Below are 24,523 nucleotides of genomic sequence, written 5' to 3' on the forward strand. Positions count from 1 at the left end.
CCATAATAATATAAACAAATACTTGAATGAATCAGTAAATAATGGAGAACAGAAAAACCTCCCATACAAAGGATTCTGCCCCTCAAAGACCTGGGAGAGTAACTCCCCTACCCCTTAAATGTAAGCTGCACTACTGACTTCATTCCAAAGAGAAAAGTATAGAAAAAGAGGGGAGAAAAAAAGAGTGACTTTATAGGGCAAAAAACCTGAAAATACTATCTCAGGTATGTGGTGAAGCTTAACATCACCAGTGATAATCATTAGTGATAAGTTATATCGACAGCACATTCCCTTGAAATTATATGAGCATGGCACTTTGGCTCTGCGGTCTTTCTCCCCGAAAAACCATGACCCCAATTCAATTATAAGAAAAACATCAAACAAACCCAAATTGAGAGACCTTCTACAAAACCTACCAATACTCTACAAAATTGCCAAGGTCAGCAAAAACAAGGAAAGTCTGAGAAACTGTCAGTCTACTGGAGCCTAAGAAGACACAAAGACTATATGTACTGTGTCATCCTGAATGGGATCTTAGGACACAAAAAGAACATTAGGTAAAAACTAAAGAAATCTAAATAAAGTATGAACTTCAGTTAATAATAACCTATCAAGGGACGCCTGGGTGGCTCAGTTGGTTAAGCTGCTGCCTTTGGCTCAGGTCATGATCCCAGAGTCCTGTGATCAAGTCCCACATCGGGCTCCTTGCTCAGCGGGGAGCCTTCCTCTCCCTCTGCCTCTACCTGCCACTCTGTCTGCCTGTGCTCACGCTCTCTGACAAATAAATATTTTAAAAATAATAATAATAATAATAACCTATCAATACTAGCTAATCAGTTGTGACCAATGTATCATACTATTGTAAGATCTTAACAGGTTAAATCAGGTAAAGGGTAGGGAGAACTCACTGTACTATCTCAGCAACTCTCACATAAATCTAAAACTCTTAAAACAAAAAGTGTATTAAAAGAAAAAAAGGATCTCTTCCAGTTTTAAATCTTTTCAAATCTGTTAGAATCTTTATTCCCTGGTCCAAGTCTTCTATAAATTTGCTATTCATAATGTGGTCACCTGTGAGTTTCTTAGCAATACAGAATCTCAGGCCCATCCCAGATGTATTAGAGTTCTCCAAAGAAACAGAACCAAAAGAATGAGAGAGAGACAGAGAGAGAGAGAGAGAGTGTGTGTGTGTGTGTGTGTGTATAAAGTTATATAAGGAATTGGCTCATACAATTATGATGGCTGGAAAGTCAAATCTGCAGTGTGATGGAGCAGCCCAGAGACTCAGGAGAGCACATAGCTGCAAATGAAGGCTAAAGGCAGTCCTCTGGACAACTCCCCCTTAGTTGGGAAGGAGGTCTTTTGTTCTATTCAAGCCTTAGATTGAGTAAACTCAACCCATGCTATGGAAGAGTTCACCAGTTTAAATGTTAATCTCATCCAAACACACCCTCCAGGTTGACATGTAAAATTAACTGTCCCCCCAGACCTGGTAAATCCGAATCTGCATTTTAAAAAGATCTGCTGGGTGATTTCACCCATTTTCAAGTTTAAGTGGCATTGCTGTAGAATACTTCTAAAAGGCCAGAATTCCCCCAACCCCCTTAAAGAACTGTAAATATTCATGGTAAATTCACTAACTCAGAAACATGGCTTGATTTGTTGTTATTTTAACTTGATAACTCTCCTAGCATTTATTGATTTGGGGAAGCAAGGGATGCCTTCAGAAATCCCCACCCTCTGTGCTGGGTGACAGTAACCCACCCATTTGTTCCCATGTGGACCTCACCAAGCTTCTGACCTTTTTTTTTTTTTTTTTTTTTATTACTGTCCCGTGAGTCTTCCCGACTGCAGTGAGATCCCCAAGGGCACCTACCACATCTTATTTTTCCTATCTCCAGGTCGCCATTACTCACGATAAAGCCAAACTGAAGCCTGCGGTCAGGACCGCAGGCCGGCATCTGTCCCATTCCCACCGCCCCATTCCCCAACCATCCCCCCGCCAAGACAGACTGGCCCATTTTCCTTTCTCAGTCAGCATATGCCAGAAGTTATTATTCGAACCAGACCTAGGGGGACATTACACACACAGATTAGAGGACTCTGTAGGTTGAAGCATATGAAAGTGACAGTACTGGCTTTCTTTTTTGACCCACAAAATAAGCCATTTCCTAGGACTGAACAGTATGTTTCCATTTAGTGTTTTTCCTTCGCAAAAACTACGTGAACAATATACTGTTACGGTTAGATAATACCAGGATTGCTAATATCCATGACAGTTTACTATTGATAAATTAACGTCAAATACACACCATCTACTTCCCAATTTCGACTCGAGCCCTCCCCTTAATTCTACGGGATTCAAGTCCTCGCAGCCGCCTCCACGGTCCCACTCATCCCGGAGGGGCAGCCCCTACGCTTTACAAGGGAGCACAAGAGGGAGAGCGTTGCTCCTCGGAACGACGGCGATCTAGCATGCCCAGAACCCAAGGGGCGAGGTAAGTCAACTCCCACCGCGCCCCACCAGGCCGCAACGCCCGGAATTCTGCCTTCCCCCGCCCACCCCCTCCACAGTTGCCCGAATCTAAGATGGCGGCGGGGGCGGAGTCGCTGCGGCCGCCTCTGGGCGGGACTGCGGGGACAGAACGCAGCGGAGGGGCGGTGCAAGCGCCGCCAGCCCGCCCCGCCAGCGCGGCCCCGGCCTTTGGCTGTCGGGCCCCGGCTCTCCTTTCTGCCGGTATCGCGCTCCTGCTTCCCGGAGACGTCATGAGGTCCCCGATTCGGGGCCTGGCCTCGAGCGATGGCGAGGAGGGTTCAGATAGGACGCCCCTCTTGCAGAGCACTCCGCGGGTGGAAGCCGGTGAGCCTCGGAGCTGTCCCAGGGCGGGGGTGGCCAGGATACCCGCGCTTTGCCAATGGGACCAGGGCTGCTTAGGCGTGAGGGGTCTTGAGGAAGGGAACTCGAGGAGGGGGAGTCCGTTCAGCGCCCCGCTTAGCCCCCGCCTGCCCCGGTACCCAAACGCCGCTCTGGGGTCGGGCGGAGACCGGGAGGCCGGGCCGGACTGGAGGCTCGGGTGGGGCCTCGGCAGGTGCAGCTCCGCGGGGTCTGGGCGGGAGATGCTGGGCGCCGCGGGCGCTGGGCTCCTGGCAATTTTCGATAATATCGAGCGGAGGACCCCGTGCAAGAATGTATTGCAGTAGAACCTGTAAATCAATGGCCAAAGGGCCGGGCGGAAGACCCGGAGTAAGAGCAGACTGGTAGAGAAACCTGCAGATCGGTGGGCAAAGGGCTGGACGGAGCTGGTAGCTCTTTCTCCCCGTCACCGCCGCCAGTTTCCGCAGCTGCCGTCCGCAGGCTGGAAATCTGGTAGCCCCTTGGGCGAGAGCTGAAACCGAAGAGGACGGAGGTCAACATTTGTGCGTCTGTGAAGGAAAACTATTGCATAAGCCAGAGAGTATCCTGAATTATTTTCCATATGGTAGTCTACGGTGACATCATAGCAGTCTACGATTCAAGTCAGAAAACAGTTATCTTCAAGATAGAATAGCTATAAAGCTCTAAGATGATTTGCCAGAGGTCTTGCCACAAATAGAAAAGGAAGTACTTCACAACGTATCTTCCCCGAATTTGGAGAAATTAAGATATATTTCCATTTAGTACTTTAACAAATGGAACTTCTTTAAAAGTCATTAAAACTAAAGAACAAATCCGTCTGCACGCATTCTATAGTTTCAAAGATGAGTGCAGGAGAAACAGAGTTGAATTAGAAATTTGACTTTTCCTGACCCAAGAACAGGATCGTCCTGTGGTATCTTTTTTTATTTGTTTTTCACATTACCAGATGGTGGCAGTAGATGGGACAACATAAGTTCTCCATCCGGCAGCCTGGGAGCTTATTTTAGAGGACGCACAGTGTAAATACTGTAAATACGTTCCACCTGGAAGTTGGACTTAGTTCCATAAACTGAGCTTTTTTCTGTGGCATACAGTTAGATTTCTAAAATCTTCTTCTGTAAAATAATCTAGTATGGAAATACAAAAAAAAAGGCCATAATCAAAATATTCCCTGGGGACTATATATATATATATATATATATATATATATTCTGTTGTAGTTGAGAAAATACATATAGCAGTACCTTATCCACGCCTAAGTGTATAGTTTTGATTTTCAGGAAGGAAAGGCTGATAAAATGTTGGTCGTAATATTTTCCAGTAGTAAAAAGACCTTAGAAACTAACCACCATCTGGTGGTGCATCATTTTATACACAGAAACCAGGGGCCGCAGAGGTTACATCCCCAAGTTTGTATGTGGCCACATTTGTGTTATAGTTGAGAAATTCATATTTGAAAAGCACTTAATTGTTTTTACTTGATCTGTTACAAATTTGAGAGTTCCCCATTGCACCATGCATATGAGGATATGGTTTTAAATTATACGTAGTGTTTCTTTACTAAGAGAGCTAAAATTAACATGTTTCCTTAGTGTAAGAATTAATGCCTCTCAGGCTGACATAATATGATGGAATTTTCAGTAACCCAATATGGTTTACCCCTCGAGAATGTGCTTTTACTCAGCCTGGTGGGTTTCAGACATGCGCACCAAAATGATGGGGAAAGGGAGGCTCAACACTGATGAACAATAGGAAGTGTATAGATATTTCTATATCTATATAAAATATAGATATATACCTATATAAAATATAGGTATATATCTATATATATCTATCTATAAGTGTATACCTAATTTAGGTAGGAAGAAGGGAGGGAACTAAGCAAGGAAGAGCAAAGCGTCCCCACCCACGCATAAAAATTCTTCACTCCTTATACTTTGCACCAGGTGAACATTTACTTTTGTATGAATGACATGTGTCTTGTATTTGATCAAGAGGATTTTCAAAATACTGTTGCTCCAAGAATGTGCTCATTTGTGTTAGGAAAAATTCAGTTTTAAGGCTTCTAAAATATTTCTTTGTGTTTAAAGACAAAGCATAGATTTGGAGCCAGAGTCCTTTACTGCCAAGCCCACCTCTACTAACTAGGTGTGTGAGCTTTAGCAATTATCTAAGCTCTCTATAGTTTCCTTATAAATAAATCAGGGAAAATAATATACCTAACTTACAGGGTTATTGTGAGGGTTAAATGAGGTAATAGGAAGTGCTTAGAAGAGTTTGGCGTATAGTAAATGTTAGTTACTATTACTATTATTATTATCACTAATATCAACGAAGACCATTTGGATTTTGCATTCCTCGGAGAAGCTGGACACAGCAAAATATTGTCCCCACTCTTCATGGTCTCACTGTATTGGAACTTGTGATTTCTAGCTTGTAATATAGGTCATTCTGTGCTTTCTTTTCATTGATGGAGGAGAGGTGTTTTGTTTGTTTTGGGTTTTGCCTCTACTATTCTGTTGGGGGTTACATTCAGGATTTAGTTATATGAGCACTGAGTTTCACAAATATACTTCTTGTGTGAATATAGTCTTAAATATAAGATATGGAGTGCTGGTAGAGAGCAACTATATTACAGAACAAACGCTAATGGTCTTGGATCATTGGATCATTGAGTCATGTTATGATAACCAGTAGTAACTGGATCCATTTTAATGGAATTTGGTGTTTTCACATAAACGGTATTAATTTGGGAGCTAAGAATACATAAGGATTTATCAGGAATTAATGACCCATAAGGAAGAGTAAGACAGTTGAATATTACCATTTTAAACACAAAGCATATTGTATTCATGTTAGATAGGAAATCTTTTTTCTTTTTTAAGTTTTTTTTTTTTAAGTAATCTCTATGCCAACATGGGGCTTGAACTCACAACCCCGAGATCAAGAGTCACACGCTATACCAACTCAGCCAGCCAGGCGCCCCAATAGGAAATTCTTTTTTAATGCAATTCCTGGGCTGGGGGGTGGCTCACTACGTCCAGTGCCCATCCTCCTCTAGGAAAAATCACCCATCTATGTAGGTCAGAGCTCCTAACCATGGATTTCCAGTCTCATCCTCTCATTATTCGGTACTCTTTCCTTCTCCTCACTGTCAAAGCCTTCCACAATGAGTAAATGCCCGGAATTCTAGGGTTTTTTCCAGCCTTCCCTCCACCCACATCCCTGCTTCAATAGAAACCTGGCCTTCTGGGCATATCATTCTCACTCCTCACTGTTGCCTCAAGGGGTTATTATTTTCTCTTTTCATGTGCTAATTGATGAGATTGACTCTTCCTTATTCCACATGGATGATGCTTCCAGACAATTACCCCTCCACTCTCAAAGCCTGGTGACTTCCTACTCATGGATGAAGACTCAGTATAAATGTTCTTTCTCCAAGAGGCCTTCCCTGAGCCTGAGCCCGAGCCCCACCACCACCCCCACACATACACACAGACAGTTTAATGTGACTCTTTTGCCCCTTGTTACACACATATATTATAGCACTTTATCTTACTGGTATAACTTTCTCCAGGGTGAACAGGAAAGGAATTCACTTGTGCTGAGTGCTTGCCATAACTGCCTGAAAGTATTTCATTTAATCTACCCACAACCGAGTAAGGTGGTTATTGTTTGCCTCATTCTAGAGCCAAGAAACCTGAGAATGAAAACTATTTTTTTAAGATTTTATTTATATATTTATTTGAGGGAGATAGAGAAGATGTGAGTGGGGGGGAAGAGCAGAGGGAGAGAGAAAAGCAGATTCTGTGCTGAGCAGGGAGCCCAATGAAGGTCTCCATCCCAGGACCCCGAGATCATGACCTGAGCCGAAACCAAGAGCTGGACAGAAGATCAACCACTGAGCCACACAGGTGCCCTGAGAATGAAAACGATTAAGTAACTTCCCCCAAAGACACACAGCCGGTGAGATTCAGGACTGAGATTCATCCCCAGGTCTGCTTCTCTCTAAATTAGCCTGTGTTCTTTCAACTACACCCACTCCACATTCCTAAATTTAAACCATAGTTTAGAAACTGTGTTTGTTTTGATGGGTGCTCTGTTCGTTACTCAAGCATGATTTTGCTTTCAACCAGACTTCAGCCTTCACGGATGCTTGATGGATGTTTTCTCTCTTCATAATGCAAGCATTCTTTTGTTGGACCAATTTCAAACATTATCCAGATTCACGGGCACATTTTGTCTTATCACCATGCTTTCTTGAAAAAAAAATTTTCTGACTGATACGTAAGTAACAGCCATTTGTATAAAGTAGTGACCAAATATTTGTAATATTTCTTACAACCTCATAGCTGTATACTTTGTGACATCTATCTTGGCTTTTTATTTTCTGATTATTGATTCTGCCCCAAAAAGTCATAGTTGCCTGATCCATAACTTATAGGTCAATTTATCAAGTAATATCAGGCTGTTTGCCCCACATCTTCATAGGGTATGAACTCATAGTCCAAATCAGGCATCACATGGGGAGAAGCTGAAAACAGTAAAATAAGGTAACTGCAAATATGATAGAGAGGAGTAATAACATTATGTCAGAATGGCATAAAATAATGTTGTCTAGACTAGTGAATTGAGTTACTAGTAACTTCAACCCTCCCTTTCACTTACTCCCACATCTAATATGTAGGCAAGGCCTGTCAGTTCTCTTCTTAAATTTATCTCATATCTGCCCATTTCTGGGGTGCCTGCATGGTTCAGTCAATTAAGCACCTGACATTTGATTTTAGCTCATATCATGATCTCATGGGGTCTGGACTGAGCCCCAGGGCTCCTCCTCGCTCAGCAGAGAGTCTGCTTGAGGATTTCTCTTTCTCCCTCTGCTCCTCCCCCAACACACCTGCTCGCACACTCTCTCTTTCTGTCTCTCAAGGAAAAAAATAAATCTTAAAAAAAGAATCTGCCCATTCTGCTTATTGCCTCTGCTTTATCCTACTTTAAGCCACCTTCATCTCTTCCCAGGAAAACAACAGTCCCATAAATGATCTTTCTGAGTCTATATCTTCCACCACCATTCGCACTCCTCCCCCTTTGTAATCTTCACACTGGCAACCCGAGAAGCTCTTGAAACCGTAAATTACCAACCGTCATTCTCTGCTGAAAGACATAATGAACTTTGTCAATAGTACCTTGACAAAGCAGACAGTACATATATCTGGAATGATCTTGTTCCAAGTTACTCCAAATAACACTATGGTGGCCTAATTTGGCAAGATTATGAGTCCGCCAGACTTCTAAGTATTATTGTCCCACACAGAGCAGATGATAAAGAAAAAGTGCCTTACACTATCCAAAAGTCTTTTACCTAGACGGCGGCCCATTTGGTTAGAGCAGAGAGCAAATGTATCTAGATTCAGGTAACAGAGACAGCATAAATGGAGCCTTAGAAATACAGTTCTCTGGACACCTGGGTGGCTCCATCGGTTAAGTGTCTGCCTTTGGCTCAGGTCATGATCCCTTGGTCCTGGGATGGAGTCCCACACTGGGCTCCCTGCTTGGTGAGGAGTCTGCTTCTTCCTCCCCTGCTCCCCCTGCTTGTGCTCTCTTTGTCAAACAAATAAATAAATCTTTTTTTTTAAGTTTTAAAAAATTAAAAGAAATACAGTTCTCATAGGTCAAGATCTTACTTTGGCAGTGGTGCCATAATTCTAACAGCTGTACTCCTCCAAAAGGAGTCGAGAATGCCAAATGAAAAATTCTCTGGTAAATGATGTAATTCCTACACAGAGGAAAAACTGACTGCAGTTGTTAAATGTGTGAGGGCTTCTAGGGGCGCCTGGGTGGCTCAGATGGTTAAGCATCTGCCTTCGACTCAGATTATGATCCCAAGGTCCTGGGATCAAGCCTGTTGTCAGGCTCCTTGCTAGGCCAGGAGCCTGCATCTCCCTCTCTTTCTCCTGCTCCCCCTGCTTGTGCTCTCTTGCTCTCTTTGTCATAAATTATGATACTATATTTGTGGTAAATAAAATTATTTTTTTTATAAAATTATTTTTTAAAAAAAGTGTGTGAGGGCTTCTAGAAAAGTGAGGTGGATCATAATACATTAATATATCCCTTAGTACAGTTATGCCATATTCATTAAACTTCAGTCTGAATCAGTAATAAGATCTTTGTACTCGGAAAAATGTCCTGTTGCTTGAGGTTGGGTCCGTGCAACACCAGGATTCCTGAGTAGGAGAAAAAACACAAACATATGGAGTGTTAGTAGGTCATTACTAAACAAGAGCATACATATATTCATGTACATGTATTTAACTCCAGGTTGTCATTACCAAGTAAAATAGACGTTTGTATCTTTTGACAGCTGTTTATCAGACACTCAGTGTTTGCCCTGCACTGGTGTAAAACCCTGGATTAGCTGCTCTCTCTCTGTCACTAAGGGATCACTCAACCTTAACTTCCTAAATTCCTGTCCCCTCTCCAATGCTACACCTCAGCAAAGGAAGAAAAAGACAAACTAATGTGCATACGCCCCAATTAAGGTAAAAAAAAAAAAAAAATAGATCAAAACTCCTCCTCTTGCATGATCTTTCTTTCATTGGTTCCTTCAACCAATTCCGCCTTCCTCTTTTTTTTTTTTTTTTAATCTTTGTGTTACGTTCACTTACTTCCTTTTTTATGTGGGCCCTTTAAGCATGTTCAACTGAGCAACTGTCACAGATGCTGCAACTGTCATAGATTCTGCAAGTTTGCTTCTGGATTCTTAAATACATTTAGATTAGGAGGGCCTTAAGTACTAATCATGGTTTCTGATTCAAACCCAGCCTCCGAGGATACTTTTCAAGGTAAGAAATTTATCAAGAGGGGTTTCATGTGAGCCTTGGCAAGAAACTTTTTGTGTTGGGCTTCAATTACAGTGAGATGGCTACTCACCCATAGTCCCCAGTATCAGTGCTTTGCTGTAATGAGTACTGTATACTGATTGGCCATGTTTTAGATAGTTTTTCAGAAATAATGATGCTATTAAACCCCTTAACTATTTTTCTTGAATCTTTGTCAACCGGCAGGGATTAGGGATTCAGTTTTGACTCTGTAATGGAGTTTTCTTTTCTTTTCGTTTAGAGCGCAAGAACACATGTGCATACAAGCGGGGGGAGGGGAACAAGGGGAGGGGGAGGGGCAGATGGAGAGGGAGAGAGAGAGAGAATCTCAAGCAGGCTTAGCACTGGGGGGCTCAGTCTCACAATCCTGAGATCATGACCTGAGCCAAAATCAAGAGGCAGATCCTTAACCCACTGAGCCACTGAGGCACCTATGTAATGGAGATTTTTCTGAGCAAAGTTGATAAAGCTATTGCCTTCATGTTTTAAGAAACTGTCTTATAGTTCAGGCTCTCATGTGTAAATGCTTATCAAAACTACAGCTACCGAAAACAAACTCTCTTTGATAAATGTTTTTAGTTATGCTTAATCTGAAAATAGCCCCAGAAGAATATTCATGGTTTATTAATTTGTGTACTTCTAAAAAGTACCCTTTTTAGTAATTTAGACAATATCATCTAAGTTATTCTTCTAGTGAAAGTTGTCCCCCAATATTTATTTCAGCTCCAGTATGCTGCTCTGCTCGCTACAACTTAGCACTTTTGGCTTTTTTCGGTTTCTTCGTTCTCTATGCATTACGTGTCAATCTGAGTGTTGCCTTAGTGGATATGGTAGATTCAAATACAACTTTAGAAGATAACAGAACCTCTAAGGAGTGTGCAGAACATTCTGCTCCCATAAAAGTTCATCATAATCAAACGGTAAGTGCTAATCAAGCAATCTTAATCCTAAAAAACGTCAGAGTAAAAGTATCTAAAGTTCTTTCTTAATCCTATAGAAAACACAAACACTTTATTTTCAGAAGCTCTGAATCTTTTTCTCTTGTGCTTTTTTCAGCAACTGGTTGAACAGTAATATAACTACAGCTACTGCTGCTTGGTGTAATATATTTTGATATGTTCGAAAAGTAGTTTCTTGGTTTCCTCTATAAACATACCAACCATCCTTGAAGATAATTTGGAAAAACCTGTTTAGCGTACTAGAAAATTTGATTGTTTTTGATGTTGCTGAATAGTTTTTATGGGACTCTTCTGCAATAGCTGTTTTACTTAAAAGATTATGGTTGCAAGAAAGCTTAGGTCATCTGCAGCGAAAGAATAAGAACAGGTCAATTTCTTAGGACATTCTTTTCCAAAGTTTACACATGCCTAACCTAAGCTGCTTAAGGCACTTTGCTTGCTTCACGTTACAGTGGAATTGATAATTGTGTGTTCATCATTTGTTCAGAATTGAGTTTTGCATACTTTAAGTATTTTATTTTGCTAACACAGGAAGATAGAAAAGGAGAAAAGGCTAGAGTCCTTTTTTATGAGTATATCATCACCCATTTTCAGTGCTCACAGAGGAGCGAGATAGCACTTGGGTTAGTGTCCTCTGCCGTTTATACACAAGAGCATCCAAGCTCAGGAGAGGGTTTCTGCCCAAACAAGCAAGCATACAGAATAGTGACTTACCAAAAAAAAAAAAAATTTATTTGACTTTAATAATGTTGCTGAATACATGTTTGAGTACACATCACACACTTTCCCTGCTTCAGCCTGTGACTTATAATTGCTGGACAGACGTTTCATGAAGTCCAAGAATCCTATAGATAAGCCACAAATTGCTACTTCAAGTAAGGATAATTAGAGGGGTGCTTTGTATCTTTCATTTAGCAAATGCTTTTGTTGATCTAGCTAGTTATCTTCATCTGCCTTATATGACCAGTAAAAAGAAATCCTGAGATCCTGACATGGTTCTTGACACATTGGCTCAGTGATACAACTATGTGAATTAAAGATGTCAGATGAGTCACTAAATCTTCATTATGACCTTACAATGTGCTGCTCCTAATTAAAAGACATCTATCCACATGAAGTCTATGGCTTGATTTAAATACCTGCTCTTTTGTCTTGTTCTGTGTGCTTGTTCAATTACTTGTTCTGAATCAGGGAGATATTAATGAACTATATTTGTGCATGCTAATAACCAACATTAAGTGAACAGTTAAGTGTGTGTCAGGCCTTTTTCATTTAATAATCTTCCCACATCGCAAATCCAGTAAGTAATAGAGCTAGTCTTGAACCCAGCCATGGCTCCAAAGCCCAGCTCAGCCACTACAATATTCTTTTTGGTAGAATTTCTGGATTGAATCTGTGCCTCTTTTTTGAACTTTCTTGGTTATGGTCATTACAAAGCCTCTACAACTCATCCTATAGCCTAGTTTCATAAAATAATGGGCCTTCTTGAAGTTTATGGCTTTCACTTTCTGTTCACTTCTAGAAATTGCATGCCTGTGCTGTGGTGACTCACCTACCTGGTAGAAGTTTACAAGTTCTTCAGTCTAAAACAGTGGTTCAAAATTATATTTATATATACTAACATGCCAGTTAGACAAAGAGCTCTTTAGTCAAGGTCTTAAAATGTTGTTTCTTTTCCTCCTACTCTTTATAGGGTAAAAAGTACCAGTGGGATGCGGAAACTCAAGGATGGATTCTCGGTTCTTTTTTTTATGGCTACATCATCACCCAGATTCCTGGAGGATATATTGCCAGCAAAGTGGGGGGGAAACTGCTGCTAGGATTTGGGATCCTTGGCACTGCTGTCTTTACCCTGTTCACTCCCATTGCTGCAGATTTGGGAGTTGGAGCCCTCATTGTACTCAGGGCACTAGAAGGATTGGGAGAGGTAATTTTTTTCTCTCTTTTTTTTTTTTCCCTCTTACCCTGTACCACTTTCCCTTCTTAAAGATATCATTCTTTGGTATGAATATAAACCAAAAATTAACATTTGAAGATAATAGGGATTTATTTTTTAATTATAAAGGTGATTATCTAGGGACAACTGGGTGGCTTAATTAGTTAAGCATCTGCCTTCGCTCAGGTCATGATCTCGGGGTCCTGGGATCGATCCCCACATTGGGCTCCCTGCTTGTTTTTCATAGAGCTTCCTCTTTGTTCTTTGTTCTGATTCCCTAGCTTAGAGACAAATAATTTATCATTTTATATAACTATCTTTCTTTAGTTTTGTGATTCTTATGAACTTTCTGCTGCTTTGAGAGTTATCAATTTTTATCTTTTTTTTTCCTTTCCTCCTAAGATTTTTATCACTTGGAAATTTTAATTCTTATCTTTCTTTTCCTTTACACTTCTCTTTTGCATTTCATAGTATGTATCTATTTGTTTGTTTGAGAGAAGGAAAGGAAGAGAGGCAAGAAGGAGGGACAGAGGGAGAGAGAGAATCTTAGGCAGGCTCCATGTCCAGCACAGAGCCCAACACGGGTCTCAATCCCACAACCCTGAGATCATGACCTGAGTCAAATTCAGGAGTTGGACATTCAACTGACTGTGCCTCCCAGGTGCCCCGGTACCTCAATCTTTAAATAATGGTCTCTTTTTGTTTCTGACTTTGAGCTTCTACCTGTGAAACTGAGACATAGGTTTATTTTGCTCTTAACATAACTTTGACCCAACCGAAATAGTGACCTCTGGGTTTGGTGTGTAGCATGAAGTTTATGTTAGGCAGCAGTATATCATGCTGTGCTGGAAAAACACTGACTGGAGTCATAAGATCAGAGTTTGAATAGTTAACTCCACTGCATCTAATAGTGAAACCTGATGCAAGCCTTCATCTTTAGACCTCAGTTCCATCATTTTTAAAACTGGAACTAAAATACCTGCCCCCTCCTCAGTCACAGCTCAGATGTGATAATGATTGCTAGAATACTTTGGAAATTGCCAAGTACTGTTATTTTTAAGCTTTGATCACTCATCTGAGCATTCTTATTTTGTCCTTATCAACTAGAGTTGTATTTAACAAACTCCTGTGACTACAAAATAAAAATGACCCCCTTATCACCAGGTTCCTCTTCTTACATAAATAAAATATACTTAACTATAGTGTATTTTCTCTGATCCCAATATTGAATCTCCTTGTGAAATGTATTCCGATATAATGGGGCACCTGGGTGGCTCAGTGGGTTAAAGCCTCTGCCTTCGGCTCAGGTCATGATCCCAGGGTCCTGGGATAGAGCCCCGCATTGGGCTCTCTGCTCAGCAGGGAGCCTGCCCCCCTCCCTCTTTGCCTGCCTCTCTGTCTACTTGTGATCTCTGTCTATCAAATAAATAAATAAAATCTTTAAAAAAATAAAAATAAAAATAAATGTATTCCCATATGTTAGCTTCTTGTCTGTTTATGTCACTAATTTAGCATTATAGTATATTGATTGTATTACTACTGTTATCTCAAGTAACTGTGTTACTTCTGAATAGAACTTAAGTTGTGTTTATTCTTCTTTTGTCTTTATCTGTTCCACCAGTATTATCACATGTACATTACCTCATCCATAAACTTAGGTCAGCATCTTTCATCTCTAGCATCTGACTCGCCATAATTATACCCACAGGGCCCCTAAGGTTTTATAATAAAGTTTTTCACAACATAACTTCTGTGGACGTTTCCCCACACCTTCATCTCTCTTCTGTAGTGATCTCTGTTCTCCTGTGATACAGATTCGTATCAACTTGCAATGCTGCCTAAATCATTTTTTTAAGATTTTATTTATTTATTTGAGAGAGAGAGAGCACAAGCAGGAGGGGCAGAGAGAGAGAGAGAGAATCTCTAGTCAACTCCCCACTGAGTGTAGAGTCCAGTACAGGGCTCCGTCTCATGACCCTGAGATTGTGACCTGAGCCAAAATGAAGAGTCAGACGCTTAACTGACTGAGCCACCCAGGCTCCCCTGCCTAAATCATTTTTGCCTTCCACTGGTATTTCTGTCTTTCATTCTTCTGTTTTGTTTTGTTTTGTTTTTAAAGGAATCAGCAGAAAGTACAAAGTGTTAAAGCTTTTATTCTTGTCTCTGTTAATAATAGCACTAGGCACCCTTTAGCTTTACAACAATCATGTGAGATAGGGAGAATTATCTTTGCTTTACAGATAAAGAAACTGAAGTTCAAGGAGGTTAACTAATCTTTGTTAGACTGCACAGTTAGTGAGTGACCAAAGACAGCTGTGAATCCACAGCTTTGAATCCACCAAACTCTCTTCCTTCCCACCTCTCCTCCAGCAGCTCCTCCTCTTCCAAGTCTCTGTGACCCTCCTGCCTCTACCGTTCCACTGCCACTTCATATCAGTAACTGGCATTTACTAAGCTAGTTATCACCAAGAAGAAAAGAAAAAAAAAGACTATATACACTCAAATTGAATTCATCGGGGTTTTTTGTAGGACAATTTTTCTTACTGATTAAGGTCAATTTGAATTTTCTTCCAGTATCCCAAAGTATTAGCTCAGCATTTTTTTAAAGTTATATATTGGTAGTAATATTCCCATTTCATTCAGGCCAGTAATAAAGTGAATGAGTAAAATTGGCCTTGAGAGGGATTCCTTTACGTCATCACGCAGTGTATTCTTTTAGATTTATTATAAATCCTTACCTTGTAGTCCTCAAGCCACTTGACAGAATCCACAGATCTTTGTTCAGATTTTGGAAGTACTTCACTATAAGGTACTTTCACTCAACACTGTGGAAACATCTCACCTCGCGGAACCCAATTCTGGTGTGGTTCTTATGCAGAAATCTCTCTTACAACAAAAGACTCAACTGGATTTAAAACATTAACAAAACTACCTTGTATTTCAGTGGAAATATCTTCTTCCCCTCCTCAGGGTGTTACATTTCCAGCTATGCATGCCATGTGGTCTTCTTGGGCTCCCCCTCTTGAGAGAAGCAAGCTTCTTAGCATTTCATATGCAGGTAAGATAACTATTCTTGTAAAAACTTTGCTATAATCTGTTAGGTATATATCAGCCTTGGATAAAAAAAGATGTGCTCACACCCAAACAATGTCAGAATACTCCTTTCGGTGAAAAATAAAATTTTGGAGGTATAATTTTATTATTAATTTTTCTCTTTGGCCCAAAAACATATAGCAATGTGGCTTCGTTGACTAATGTCATTTTCTCCATCTGCCATCATTTATTTCAAAACATGTTGCTTGTTCAGATGTTTATATAAAGAATGCTATGGTTTTCTTTCTTTCTTTTTTTTTTTTAAGTTCCAACAGCTGGAAAGTTAAACCCTTTTGTCCTTAAATTGTGATTTCTAATCTGATTGTCTAATGAGCATATCATAACTCTCAGCCCCTCTTCATACATCTTTTTTCTGTGCATTTATTTGCTATCATTTTAATCAGTGGGTGAGATAGCGTGAGCTTTATATGTGAATTATAATTTTACTAGATCACACACTGAATGAAAACTTTTGGACCTGTCTGCTTTTAAATACAGTGGTTGAGAAAGACCTCTCTGGAGTCACCTTTAAGCTAAAATCTGCAGGCTAAGAACCAGCCATGCAAAGAGCAGGAGGAGCATTCCAGCCAACCAGAACAGCATGTACAAGGGCTCTCAGGCAGGAAATAACATAAGAGTTCAAAGAAATGAAAACCACGGTGGGTGGCTAGAACTTAATGAATAAAGGGGAGAATGGAATAAGATGAGGTTGGAGAAATAGACAAGAGCCAGATTATATCAGGCTTTACAGGCCACGGGAAGAAATTTAGTTGTGGTTTTTTTCTCCAAAATACAATGGGGAGACATCAGAGGTGTCTAATCAAAAGAGAGACATGATCCAAATTACATTTTAAGAAGGTGGTTCTTACAGCTATGTAAAGATCAACATGAGAAATCCGATATAAGTTCATGAGCAGGTACTACCTATGCTTCCTCCTTACGTATTGAGTGAGGTCTACGCTCCAACTGGGGGTCAAGATTCTTTAGTCTTCACTACTTCGTTGCAGCTAGCCTAATCCCTAGCACACAGAGTGTGCCTGAAGTGGAGTAGATATTCAGTTACTATCCAACATAGTTTTCCAGCCTTTATCCTCTCTTCCTTTCCTTCACCCAAGCAAAGTTCCCAAACCCACTCTCTGTTTCCCTACTTCACTCCTTTACTCGTCCTGTTGTATCTGCCTCTCTGTCTTCTTCCTAACCTTGTTTCTATGGGACAAAAATCTTACCCATCTTTCAAAGTCTATTGCTGCCTCTTATATCTTTTCCTGACCTGTGGGAGTCAAAGGTCATCCATCCCATATTTGAACTTCCACACTGTTCTGTGACACTTAACCCTTTCTAGCCCATAATAATTACTTGTTTATTTTTCTCTCCTCTAAAACTTGACATCAGAAAAAACATCTCATTATTTTAACTGCCACTCTCTCTACTAAGCTGTCTTCTATTTGGTGATTAAAATGAATTTCATTATTTATTTATCTGAAACAATTCTTTGTAATATATTTTGGGCAACTTAGATTACTAAAAGCTTCATTCTTATTTCCTCAGTTGTACTGCAGTACATTATGTTTATCAGGCTTAGAGACCATCTTTGAACCGTTCCCCAAACACTTGCATTTCATTTCATTTACTAGTAATGTGGCATTGACTAGCTCATGTTATAATAGGTCCTATACTGATTGATGCATTCTAATTCATCAATAGCTACATAGTTGTAACTAATGTAATTACAAATTAATGTGTATGTCTTACATATTGTGGGTTTTCTAGTAAATGATTCCTTGAGAAAATCTGTTACCCATCTTCCTTAAGCAGTAGACCAGTCCCCTCATTCATCTCTCTACAAAGTTTACCTAGTCTCTATCGTTGTTCTAGGAGCACAGCTTGGGACAGTAATTTCTCTTCCTCTTTCTGGAATAATTTGTTTCTATATGAATTGGACTTATGTCTTCTACCTTTTTGGTAAGTTTACTCAAAAATTTAACTTAAATCATAATGTAACAAATCCAAAATGTATTAATAGTCTAATAACTGGTTAAAAATATATATTCCAACTCACTAAGTTACCAACTCCTAAACCACAAAGTTCTAAAATACTTAATGAAAATCTGTTTTTTAACTTTATTTGCTTAAAATGATCTAGTTGACTTATGATGTGATACTAATTTTGGAATATTTCTCAATAGAAACTGCTGTTGAATCCAAGACTTTAATGCTATACTCACTACCAAAAACTACAGTGTTGGTTATTATAAAAATTTATATTTTGAAAAGATTTTTTCTCAAGCAAAGTAGGATGCCCTCACTTGACAGCTTTAATTTTTTCTCTTTTTATTCAGTCTCAGGGCCTTTCATTTCTCAATCTCATTAGCAGGATGATACATGTTTTAATAAATTAGATTGCCATGTAGACATTTCATGCAGGAAATACATCTGCATTCTAAACAAAAACCAATGAGTGAAAACAGATATCTGTGGAAATAATAGATTGTGAAAATTTATTTTTCAAAATGTTTGTCTGGTAGACTCTGATAAGCAGAGTCATATGCTTAAAGTTGTTCTATTCAAAACTTATAGGAAATAATACAAATAGCAAGTATCCCATTAGGAAATTATGAGTAGAACTTGAAATCAACACCAAGCTGAAACCAGTTTTACTTTGACAATTAATGATTACATAATTTTTTCAAGACATGTAAAAATTGATGTTGGTGTATTCTGATTTTATTTAACTTATTTTCCGTTTTCAGGTATAGTTGGCATCGTTTGGTTTATTTTATGGATCTTTTTCGTTAGCGAAACGCCAGAAACTCACAAGACAATCTCCCGCCATGAAAAAGAATATATTCTTTCATCATTAAAAAATCAGGTATGGACTCTGGCACATTTTTTTTTGTTTTATTTATTTATTTGGGAGATAGAGAGAGAGCACAAGCTGGGTGAGAGGCAGAGAGAGAAGCAGACTCCCTGCAGAGGAGGGAATCCAATGCAGGACTCCGGGATCATGACCTGAGCCGAAGGCAGACACTTAACCAGCTGAGCCACCCAGGTGTCCTATTTTGGCACATTTTAAAACAATTTCAGAACTTTTTTTTCTTCAGAAGTGAGGTACCAATTTTTTAAACAGATATTTCTATTGTGCATGTTCTGGGCAAAGTAGAGACCAGGCAAATGAAATAGATGAAGTATTGGTTTGTTTTATCTGAGAAATTCCAATCTTTTAAGATTAAGTTCATGAAAAATTACTTTCATAAGTCACTTCAATTTTTTTTTAAGATTTTATTTATTTATTTGACAGAGAGAGATCACAAGCAGGCAGAGAAGCAGGCAGAGAGAGAGGAAGAAGCAGGCTCCCTGCTGAGCAGAGAGCCCGATGCGAGGCTCGATCCCAGGACTCCAAGATCATGACCTCAGCTGAAGGCAGCGGCCTAACCCACTGAGCCACCCAGGCGCCCCCTCAATTTTTTTTTTTTTTTAAGTAATTTCTACATCCAATGTGGGACTCAAACCCACACCCTGAGATCAAGGGTTGCATGCTCTACCAACTGAGCCTGCCAGGCACCCCATAAGTTGCTCTAAACCTTCTAGAATAATGATTATCGGTGCGTCTTAAGGTTGTCTTCTTAATTAATAGAAAATAAAATGTTAGTTGTTAGAAAACCAGTATTTTTATCTGCATTTTATTTATTTATTTATTTTTCTCTTTTCTTTTCTCCCCTCTCCCAACCCCTTATCTATATTTTAAATGCGTGTGATATAATAAGGAAAACAGCACATTTGTTATGACTTATAGTATGATATATACTTACCTGTTTGCTCCTCTAGAGTAGATCCTTGGAAAAGAATTATATGTTATTAAAGCTAGATTTTTATCACTTAATTAAGCACAATAGCATGTCAGAAATAAAAATCTGTTGTAATTTAATAGTGTAAATCTTCAAGTCATGGAAATAAAATATTTGTCTTTTGGAGGGAATAAAAGAACATAAAAAATCAGGAAAAATTAAAATGTATTCAGTCTTCTTTAGCATTTTAATGCCTTCATTGTGACTTTATTCATTTAAGAACAAAATATTTTATATTAAAACTTTTCTTGGGGCACCTGGGTGGCTCAGTGGGTTAAGGCTTTGCCTTCGGCTCAGGTCATGATCTCGGGGTCGAGGGATCGAGCCCCACATCGGGATCTCTGCTCTGCAGGGAACCTGCTTCCCCCTCTCTTTGCCTGCCTCTCTGCCTACTTGTGATCTCTCTCTCTCTGTCAAATAAATAAGTAAAATCTTTAAAAAAAAAAAAAAAACTTTTCTTACCCATTAAGTTGTTATTATTGATATTTTCAGTTTTTATATATAGTGTAACCGGGCAGCAATTAAATATTGACTTATTCACCTTTCTTTTTAAGTTTTTAAATTTTGCTACAAATGTCTCTACAAGCTGCTGAACTTTAAGGAATATGGCGCCTCTTGGTCTTCAGGTTGGCAAAAACTCAGAAAAAAAGTCACAATATAGTATAAAGTTGCTTTATTCACTTGGTATCCTCTGTGATGTTGATCAAATGAGTGACCCACTTTACCCCTAAGGGACAGATAAAAATAATGTAATGCATTGTGAGATCTTGCCATATGAAACTTGATATGTCTTGTCACATTTTCTCAGCATTGATGGTAACAGCTTATTTATTTCATTACTTCCTTTCTATTACTATTTTTATGGACTTATGAAAACTTTTAGTTTCTTTAGTTTTTTTTTAATTTTTTTATTTATTTATTTGACAGACAGTGATCACAAGTAGGCAGAAAGGCAGGAAGAGAGAGAGGAGGGGGGTAGCAGGCTCCCCACTGAGCAGAGAACCCGATGGCGGGGCTCAATCCTAGGACCCCGGGATCATGACCTGAGCTGAAGGCAGAGGCTTTAACACACTGAGCCACCCAGATGCCCCAGTTTATTTAGATTTTTTAAAAAGCTTGCTTTCTCTACCTCGATATGTGTCTAAAGCTGTCGCTTATCCAAACTTAAGGTTAATTTGTTTTTCCATATACTTCAGAAAATGGAATACTCAGAAGCTAGACGAGTTAGGAGGATTATGTTTCATAGAATTCCAAACTGCATTCTTAAGCCAGATGATGTTGTGATTAAAAATGTCATAAGATAAAGGTCCCTGGCTGGCTCAGTTGGTAGAGTATGAGACTCTTGATCTCAGGGCTGTGAGTTTGAGCCCACATAGGGCAGAGAATTTACTTAAAAAAAAAAAAAATAATAATGATGTGTTACATGAAGCTCCACCTTTAAATCTTGAAATCTTAAGAATCTAAAATCTAAGAAATGTACACCATCCGCTGAACTTCATTCATTCTTTAAACATTTTTTTTTTGAGAATTACCATGTCCTAGGTTCTTTGTCAGGCACTGAGCACTTAAAAATTAATACCAAAAAAAAAAAAAAAATGAGGGGTGCCTGAGTGGCTCAGTCATTAAATGTCTGCCTTCAGCTCTGGTCATGATCCCATAGTCCTGGGATTGAGCCCCATGTCCGCTTCCCTGCTCTGTGGGAAGCCTGCTTCCCCCTCTCCCACTCCCCCTGCTTGTGTTCCCTCTCTGGCTGTGTGTGTCTCTCTCTCTATCAAATAAATAAAATCTTAAAAAAAAAAAAAAAAAAGAAAGAAAGAAAGAAAGAAAGAAAATGAACAAGACATGGTTCCTGGGGTACCTGTGATCTCCAGAGAGAGACAGACATGTGTGCACATAATTTCAATATGATATATGCTGCTGTATCAAAATAAAAGTTCCCTCTCCTCCTCTTCCCCCAAATCACCTACATCTTTGATACAGAGTGAAAAACACAAAAGTGTATCTACCAAGTCAGATAAAAAGTCCCTAGGGAAAAAAAGGCACAAGAAGATTTATAATAGTTCTTCCTCTCTTTAAAATAATCGTGAACCCTGGAGGCAGAAACATAAATGGCTGTATTAGCTTTTGAGAAGGAAACCACAGAGCTTCAGTGTATAGGAAATGTAATAATCTGATGCTCCAGGCCAGTGGATTCATGTTTCTTAATCATGCATCACTTAAAAGGTGGGGGTTAACACTCAATATACGTATATTTATTCATCATTATCTACAGGTACTACTGTACTTACGTGTATTATAAAACATGTCTAAAAATAGACTTTTTGAAGAGTGAATAAAATGAAATAAGCAGTGTATACATGAATTTGGAATTTCAATGGGAAAAACTTTTTATTGCTTAAAAATTGGTAATAATAATGTTTAATGGGAGCAGTGTTGACTGTGTTGTATCTGATGAGCCTACTGTGACTTTGCTGGGTGCGGCAGCTGACAAAGGACTGATGAGGACAAGTGTCAGTTCCACTGTTGTCTTAGTGTTCCTGTGAGCCTGTGTTATTAGAATTCTCTTCCATGACTTTCTGTTAGAATCTTTTGAAGACAGTGTCAGTTTTGTAGATTTGTTTTCATTAAAACTGGTTTAAAAAAATCCACAAACCCAATTAAAAAGGTGGGGGTAAACTGTACTGTGTTGTAGTTGTGAGGGCAAGCCGACAAGTGAGGACACCGTCAACCCCTTCGAACCGGGGAGATGATACAGTATATGACTGTGTGACATACTCCAGGGCCAACCTAGTTATTAAATATTAATGGTGTTTAGTTTCTCTTCTTTAGGATAAAAGTGAGTATAGATAGATGTTCTAAATTGGGGACGCCTTCAGCTCAGGTCATGATCCTAGGATCCTGGGATCTAGTGCCCTGTTGGGTTCCTTGCTCAGCGGGAACCTCTTCTCTCTCTGCCTGCCGTTGTGCTGTCTCTCTCTCTGACAAATAAATAAAATCTTAAAAAAAAAAGTTCTAAAATGTTCTTCCATACAGCGAGGGGTCATCTTACATCCCCCTCGGGTGCTTACACCCTACTTCGAAGACCATTGCTCCAGATGCCGCATAAACAAACATTCTGTTGCGACCTTCTTATAAGTCATTGGAATTGAGTAAAGATTGGATGGTGAAATAGGAATTCTAATAGACTTGCAGTCTCATTCCTTTGCCGTTATGTCAACCTCTGAATTTTATTATGAAACTATTCTCTATTTTATAGATGGAGAAATTAATACTGCAAGTGAATTCTGACATTCATAAGGAGTTATAAGATTACATTCCTGTTTTTTCTTTCAACCTGAATCATGGACAACCCTATTGCTGTTTAATATTTTGAAAGAGTTGGTTTAAAACTCTGGAATTTACTGGGGCACCTGGGTGACTCAGTCAGTTAAGTGTCCCAAGTCTTAATTTCAGCTCAGGTCATGATATCAGGGTTGTAAGATCTTCCCCGCATCAGGTTGGATGTCTGCTTCTCTGTCCCAATCTCTCCCCCTTCTTCTTGTTCTCTCTCTCTCTCTCTAAAATAAATAAATCTTTACCCCCTCCAAAAAAAAGGCTTCTGGAACTTACTAATCAAGGCTGGTAATGTGTTCCAGACGGAATTTTGGCTGATAAAGTATGGATATAAACATAACATATACTAATAGTGCCTGTTATTTTTTTCAGCTTTCTTCACAGAAGTCAGTGCCATGGACACCCATGCTAAGATCATCGCCTCTTTGGGCTATTGTAGTTGCACATTTTTCTTACAACTGGACCTTTTATACTTTATTGACGTTATTGCCTACTTACATGAAGGAGATCCTAAGGTTCAATGTTCAAGAGGTAAGAAAAAGTAATGATCTCTTTCTGATATAAAGAATACTTTTTTTTTAAGATTTTATTTATTTATTTGACAGAGAAAGCGAGAGAGGGAATACAAGCAGGAGGAGTAGGAGAGGGAGAAGCAGACCCCTCGCCGAGCCCAGAGCCTGATGTGGGGCTCAATCCCAGGACTCCAGGATCATGACCTGAGCCTAAGGCAGACGTTTAACCATTAAGCCACCCAGGCGCCCCAAAAATACATTTTTAAACTGCACACAGAATTTGTTTTTACCCATATAAAAGTCAGTTATTTTGTATCTTCCATTTTACAGTCACCTACTGAATCTAGAGACTGCTCTTTTTGCTTCACAGTTGTACCTTCTTTGTTCAGTGTGTGTTCTTGATTCAAGGCATCTTTTGGCAGGTATCCCCCTTAACCATAAAGGTCTTAGTAGTCCCTAGTAGGTATCCCCCTTAACCATAAAGGTCTTAGGATATCAGATGACAAATTCAAGCATACCCATCATCACTTCTCCAAGGGCTGGTGGGGGCGCTCTGCTGGCAGCTGAGAGAACTTGGAAGCCATGAGTTTCCTGAGCAGAGGTTGCTCTGAGGCATTATCCATGCACTGGCAGGCTGTAACTGCAAAGCTGTGTAAGAAGGGCCTTCCTAGGATGCCTGGGTGGCTCACTCTATTAGGGGTCTGCCTTCAGCTCAGGTCATGACCCCAGGGTCCTCGGATCAAGTCCTGCATTGGGCTCCCTGCTCAGTGGGGAGTCGGCTTCCCCCTCTGCCCCTGACCCTCCTCCCCGCTTGTGTGCCCCCCCACTCTCTGTCTCAAATAAATAAATAAAATCTTTTTAAAAAGGGGCGCCTGGGTGGTTCAGTGGGTTAAAGCCTCTGCCTTCGGCTCAGGTCATGATCCCAGGGTCCTGGGATCAAGCCCTGCATCAGGCTTCTGCTCAGCAGGGAGCCTGCTTCCCCACCCTGCCTCTCTGCCTACTTGTGATCTCTGTCAAATAAATAAATAAAATCTTAAAAAAAAAAAATCTTAAAGAAAAACCTCCTGAAAC

General features: G+C 39.8%; 1 protein-coding gene across 3 annotated transcripts in view; it reads left to right on the forward strand.

The window, feature by feature from the left end:
- The first annotated feature begins 2,655 nt into the window (after positions 1-2,655).
- SLC17A5 (solute carrier family 17 member 5) overlaps positions 2,656-24,523 on the forward strand; it is a 48,602-nt gene continuing 26,734 nt past the window's right edge. The window contains exons 1-7 of one of the 3 annotated variants that reach the window (XM_032864357.1): positions 2,656-2,860; positions 10,498-10,694; positions 12,427-12,660; positions 15,640-15,727; positions 17,638-17,724; positions 18,513-18,631; positions 23,313-23,471. In XM_032864357.1, coding sequence (XP_032720248.1) covers positions 2,767-2,860; positions 10,498-10,694; positions 12,427-12,660; positions 15,640-15,727; positions 17,638-17,724; positions 18,513-18,631; positions 23,313-23,471 — 978 coding nt within the window. In that variant the 5' untranslated portion in view covers positions 2,656-2,766. Of the gene's footprint in view, positions 2,861-9,587; positions 9,739-10,497; positions 10,695-12,426; positions 12,661-15,639; positions 15,728-17,637; positions 17,725-18,512; positions 18,632-23,312; positions 23,472-24,523 lie in introns of those variants that run through there. The other 2 variants (XM_032864358.1, XM_032864359.1) reach the window with 2 other exon arrangements.

This window comes from Lontra canadensis, unplaced genomic scaffold, assembly GCF_010015895.1.
Source record: "Lontra canadensis isolate GAN:19392208 unplaced genomic scaffold, GSC_riverotter_1.0 scaffold27, whole genome shotgun sequence".
NCBI classification, from domain to species: domain Eukaryota; kingdom Metazoa; phylum Chordata; class Mammalia; order Carnivora; family Mustelidae; genus Lontra; species Lontra canadensis.